The sequence below is a fragment of the Penaeus chinensis genome, chromosome 38 (genome assembly GCF_019202785.1).
Source record: "Penaeus chinensis breed Huanghai No. 1 chromosome 38, ASM1920278v2, whole genome shotgun sequence".
Classification (NCBI taxonomy): domain Eukaryota; kingdom Metazoa; phylum Arthropoda; class Malacostraca; order Decapoda; family Penaeidae; genus Penaeus; species Penaeus chinensis.
The window spans coordinates 22144539-22150392 of record NC_061856.1 but is presented as its reverse complement, the minus strand read 5'-3'; the positions used below and the strand labels follow the sequence as shown (position 1 = coordinate 22150392).

The window sequence follows — 5854 nt, the reverse complement described above, 5'->3', positions numbered from 1 at the left end:
ATTATTTGAAGGTTTAATATTAATAATATGGTTATGTATTATTCAATTTACATTCTGGAGACATTTCAAGGATATTCTTATTGTATTAACTAAAATAAAAAACAGAAAACATTATAATGCAAATTATATATATATAAAAAGTTTTTCTTAGCTGGATGGAAACTAGTGCCACTACCCTACCATTGCTGGTACTTTTAACAATAATACTTTCCTGATAGGAACAACTTTTCCCTCCTGACTAAATATCACCTTATAATACCATGGAATGTTGAAGAAAAATACTATCTAACACAAATATAAAATTTGTGACATTGTAATAATTTGAAGAAACCGTATATTAAAGTAATATCATAACAGGTTCAATAACACAATCCAATTTTTTACACATATATTACACTTTGTATACCGAATACAAGCTAAAATAATTAATAGTTTGGTGTAAAACCTTAAAGCTTAAAATTCTAACTTACTAAATCAAGGTATGGGGAATGTGCATGTAATGTTCAATGAGTTCATTACTTATGATTCTTTGAGCCTTGTTGAAAAAAGTATGAATGAGAATGATTCATTTCACAATACAAAGTAAACAAATGACATTTTGAGTTACATCACAAGCAAAATTACATAATTCTGATGAAGCAATTACTGAATCATCATATACTTATCTTGGCAAAATTATTTTTCCTCATCAAAGCATTTCCTAAAATCCGATACAATGAACTTTATGTACCATATAAATAAAGGGTGACTAGTGCCTATTTATCCTTCTTGTTTTCCTCCTCACTTGCTGTTTTATCTTCTTCACTCTCCTCTTCTTCCTTGATGTCCTCTAGTTCTTCTCTGTCATCATACAATGGATTTTCCTCTACAATGACTGGCTCTTGCTTGCTATCTGTACCCTTGGTCTCCTTTTCCTCCATCTTGTTTCTTTTCAGCAGGCTTTTCAACTTGGTCAGAAGTTTGCTTAGGGGTGATGCCTTGTCTTCTACTTTTTTTAACACAAGCCTGAAAAAATGGACACATGCATCAATAAGAATAAAACATTTGAAGGAACAATCAATTGCCATAATTGCCCATTATCCGAGCCCCCTAGTCCTTATGCACAAAATGCACCGACTAGTTGACCTCCCATCATCCAAACTGTAGCTAAAGAAAATTTGTAGATATGAGATGGGAGGAAACCCTTGACACCAGACCTCCAAGACAGAAGAAAAACATTTTCCATCTGTTAAATGTCTTATTTACTGTCTCTTTGGTCTGGTGAATAGATGCTGAATAGCAACTGAATATGGGGAACAAAATTTAGTAACTTCAAAAAGAAAAAGTAGTAGTAGAAAAAGAAGAAGAATAAGACGAAAAAGAAGACATAGAAAAAGAAAAGAAGAGAAATGAAAGGAAAGAAAAAAAAAGAAAAGAAAAAAGAAAGAAAGAAAGAAAGAAAGAAAGAAAGAAAGGAAAAGAAGAGAAAAAAGAAAGAAAGAAAGAAAGAAAGAAAGAAAGAAAGAAAGAAAGAAAAGAAAAGAAAAGAAGAGAAGAAAGAAAGAAGGAAAAGAGAAAAGAAAGAAAGAAAAAGAGAAAGAAAAAGAGAAAGAAAAAAAAAGGAAAAACAAAGAAAAAACAAAAGAGAAAGAAAAAAAGAAAAAAGAAAAAGAAATTATTAGTAACCATTTATTGAAATGACAGGTTAGGGGCATAGTCATTGCCACATAAGGGATGTCCATTGTCATGTACTGATTAACAAAGGATCTGCATGAAGACAACTGATCTGCTTCTTTCACTTTTTCAAAATTTAGAGATCTTAAAACAGTAAGAGTAGAAGCATACTTCTTAACTTGGTTAGTTGTAGGAAAAAACCTGGATCAGCAGATTCAATTATCCTTCAAATCATCTTGGCTACATGGAGTTGGGAGCAAGGCTTAAGTGAATCTGGCCATAACCATAGTGTTTCATTAAAATATGCTGGGGTTGCTTCTATATAACATTTCAAAGCTAATACTGGGCATGAGAGGAATCATTTTCTAACCATGATGGAAGTACTATAGGTTCCAAAACATGTCCTTGCGGTTCATTATTTGCTAGAAAACGAGGATGAGGAATGAGACATATGAATTATTTGGACCAAACTGTGTAAGAGAAGGAGAAAGTGAGAGAGCTGCAATTTGAGAAACACGCAAACCTGTGCCAAGAGCAACTAGGAATATTGCTTTGTGAAGCACATCCATAGATATATCTACAGAATACCAATGTGATGAGAGGAGATCCAGAACTTTCTGTAGAACCCGTGAAGGAATATTATTACTAGTTGGAGGTTGCCTTTGGAAGAATGATCTACAAAGCAAATCCATAGATCTTTAACCCCTTGATGACGGGTGAAGAAAATAAAAATAAAAACTTTATGTTCTGGAGATCAACGGCAACGCACTGACTTTGAGTGCAGGAGTTCGGTACATCAAGCTGAATCACTGGCTTGTAGCACGTTGCCCCAGTGTACAGTCGCACGCCACAGATTGAGTGGTTTGTTATGACACCTCAGGCCATGACCCGTCGAGATGGGGTTAATCCTTTTTCTATTCCAAAGGCATATCTTAGTGGATCTGCTATATGGCAAGAAATAGTAGGTGGTGCAAGCGACTACGAATGGAATAAATAAGAAGCAAACTGAATGAATATTTGGAGATATAGACTTAGGCCTTGTCTCTCTGATGAATTTTTGGAATTTCAACTATACTGATTGATATTATCTAATGGTAGAAAATCTATGTTGTTTGATGAAGTCCTCTACTTGTAAAGGTTGGAAATTTTTGCTTTAAAGTTATATGTAGAAGCTCCACGCGTGTAGATATAAGTACTCTGTGACACGGTCCATCAGAGTTTCCTGAAGCACCTTCCCTGACAGTGGTAGTGGGTGAGGACACTAGTGAAGAAGATACCAAGTCCATGGTTGTGCTTCCCACAGACTCTGCCTTTGTGATCAAGAGATTGATCATCTGAAGCATTATTGATGTTAGCAGAGGGGGAAACATGTATATTGACTGCCATCTATTCTGGTCCTCTAGAAAAGCATCTGGACCTCCTTCTACACTCTTCTCTGATTTTGTCAAATATCTCTTGATTCTGTGTTTGGAGTGAGATGCAAAAATATCGATCTAGGGATGACACTTCCTGTTCCAGAGCCTGCTCTACTGAGGATATGGTCTGACATGAAAATGCATCTGCCCACTGATTTTCCCGCCTTCTCCTGCTCCGTGTGCCAAAGCATGAAGCAGGAAGTTCCGCTACATGTAGCAGACTCCCACCCCCATCTGGACGTTGCGAGAAATCACCAGAGTTTATAACCTTCAGAGATTTCTGATACCTGTCGGCATTGGGTTAAGTCAATAATCAGCTTACATTGTGGATGAGTCTCGACTCTGAAGAATCCTTCTTTGGTACTTCAAATAATCTGTTTAGAAATACTTTTTCTGGTCTCCTACACTAATGTATCTGCTAATAACTTGCTGATTCTGTTTGATATTGAAGCCAAAGAGTTCTGAGGGCGGAGACACCACAAAGTAGGAGGGTAACTAAATGTACACAACATGCAAATTAATAATAAAAATTCCTTGGGTACTACTTAGACAATTCTAAATCTAAATAAAAAAAATTCTATCATAAAAAAAACTCCTCTAATTTTTTCAACAAAATACATCAAAAGATGTACCCAAACAATTACATACTTCTTGGTAGTGATGTTGTGAATGGGTCCAAATGCAAGAGCAACCACAGTGCAGGCAAGGCAGATGACATTATAAGGCATTGAGAAGTCTGGCGTGGGAAGACTCACAAGAAGGGTCTCTGTGTGAATCCGGACGAAGCTTTCACCCTCTTTCAGAATGAGCCTGAAGAAAAGAAATAATTTGTCAAATGTTAATGGTAAAAGCACTAACAGCAATAATGATAATAATGCCAATAATGACAGCTACAGGACTATCAGACGCAAGTTAAGGTAAGGCTTTGTTTGGCTTGGCCTGTTTGAATATGGTTGTGTATACATATTCATACCTGCATTATTTCTTGCATAGGAAGCCTATGCCCCTTGCAGGTGGTCTTTGTGCACCTGGTAACAATCTTGTTATTGAGGTTAGCAAGAACTACTATTAAAGTGCTGTAACTTGCAGATAATAGGCAATAATTATGTTAAATAACACTTTATCAACACATAACTAGCATTGTGAAAGTAAGCACAAGAATCAAACTGCAACTGTGTGTGAGGAATATATAACATTTATGTAATAATTATCATGATAAATTTACCAACACCTGCCCTATTTTACAAAATGACCTGACTTTTAAATATACAACATGACTGAATTATGTAATGATCTATCCTCTTTTTTGCAATTATGTTGATGCATAATTCTGACAAATTTGAACAAACTTTCCAGCATTCTCTACTGTCTCCACCTTCACACTCCCTGTGACATTGTGCCTCTTCCATCCCAAACCTGAATGTGCATGTCAATTTATTGTCAGAACTACAGTTATCTATACCTGACAATTATCAACTCCAGTCGGTCTCTCTTTTTCTGATCCGGTTCTTTTTTCATTTTATTATAGTAATTTACATTATTATTATCAGTATTAGCAAAAGTGTTTTTATGATTACAGTAATGATGATGATAATGATAAAATGGTTAATGGTTAATGTTTAAAACAAATTAATGTGCTAGACATTAAAGATCATATATCACCATGGAAAGTATTGTGGGAAAAAGGGTAAAAAATATAAATAAATGTGTTAGATGCTAAAAGTTCTACAGCACTAAAGAGTAGTATGGTGAGTGAAAATGAATAAGAAAAGAAAAGATAAGAAAAGGATTAGTAAAAAAGGGAAGAGGGTTAAATGGGAAGGGCAATTCAATCAAATGGAGGGTATCTATGTATCAGAGGAAGAACAACTAGTTGTCAAAAGGAAAAGTGGGGGCTATTGTGAGGACGTTCAACAGGCTGGGTGATTGGGTAAGAGAGGACAAGTGATGAAAAGCAGAGGAAAAGCAGAGGTACAGGCTTCAGGGGACATGTTAACAGAACATCTGGGACTGAAAGAGGTACACTGAATGAGGAGTACTCAGGTGGATCAGAGCATGACATGACAGAGAAATGTGTACAAGTAGAGAAGTGATTGAGAAAATGAGTGGGAAGGATATGAAGAATGTCTGATTTGGGTGGGGCAGGGAAAACAGTTATAGGTGTAATGACACACTAAAGCGAGCAGAGCAGAAAGTTCCGCTGAGCCCCTGAAGTGAACACGGGAACAAGTGCAGCGCTGTAACACCTGTTAAATCCAATGGGTTATTTGAGCATTGGATTGTCTTTGCTGTACATTCCTTCACCCATTTACCCCAGATTTATGTTCTGTCCCCTGTAAATTTTGGTGAATTTTGTTACATACAGATGGCTCCACATGTGCTCAGCTGGCAAGGAATCTATCAGTAGCCCAGAAAAGGCAGAGAGATAAGGCAGAGAGATAAGGCAGAGAGATAAGGCAGAGAGAGAGAGAGAGAGAGAGAGAGAGAGAGAGAGAGAGAGAGAGAGAGAGAGAGAGAGAGAGAGAGAGAGAGAGAGAGAGAGAGAGAGAGAGAGAGAGAGAGAGAGAGAGAGAGAGAGAGAGAGAGAGAGAGAGAGAGAGAGAGAGAGAGAGAGAGAGAGAGAGAGAGAGAGAGAGAGAGAGAGAGAGAGAGAGAGAGAGAGAGAGAGAGAGAGAGAGAGAGAGAGAGAGCGAGAGCGCGCGAGCGGCTAGGCGAACACAGCTACTTTTACGGTTTTGCCAGTCCTGTCCTGTCCAGCTGTAAGCATATGGGAAAATCACTGAGAT

General features: G+C 37.0%; 1 protein-coding gene across 1 annotated transcript in view; it reads right to left on the bottom strand.

Moving 5' to 3' along the window:
* The window catches only part of LOC125046124 (GPI transamidase component PIG-T-like), a 21638-nt gene continuing 15784 nt past the window's right edge, over positions 1–5854 (bottom strand). The window contains exons 10-11 of the mRNA XM_047643773.1: positions 3717–3878; positions 1–1005 (exon numbers count right to left, since the gene is read on the bottom strand). Of these exons, the coding sequence (XP_047499729.1) occupies positions 756–1005; positions 3717–3878 (412 nt within the window). The 3' untranslated portion in view covers positions 1–755. The remainder of the gene's footprint in view (positions 1006–3716; positions 3879–5854) is intronic.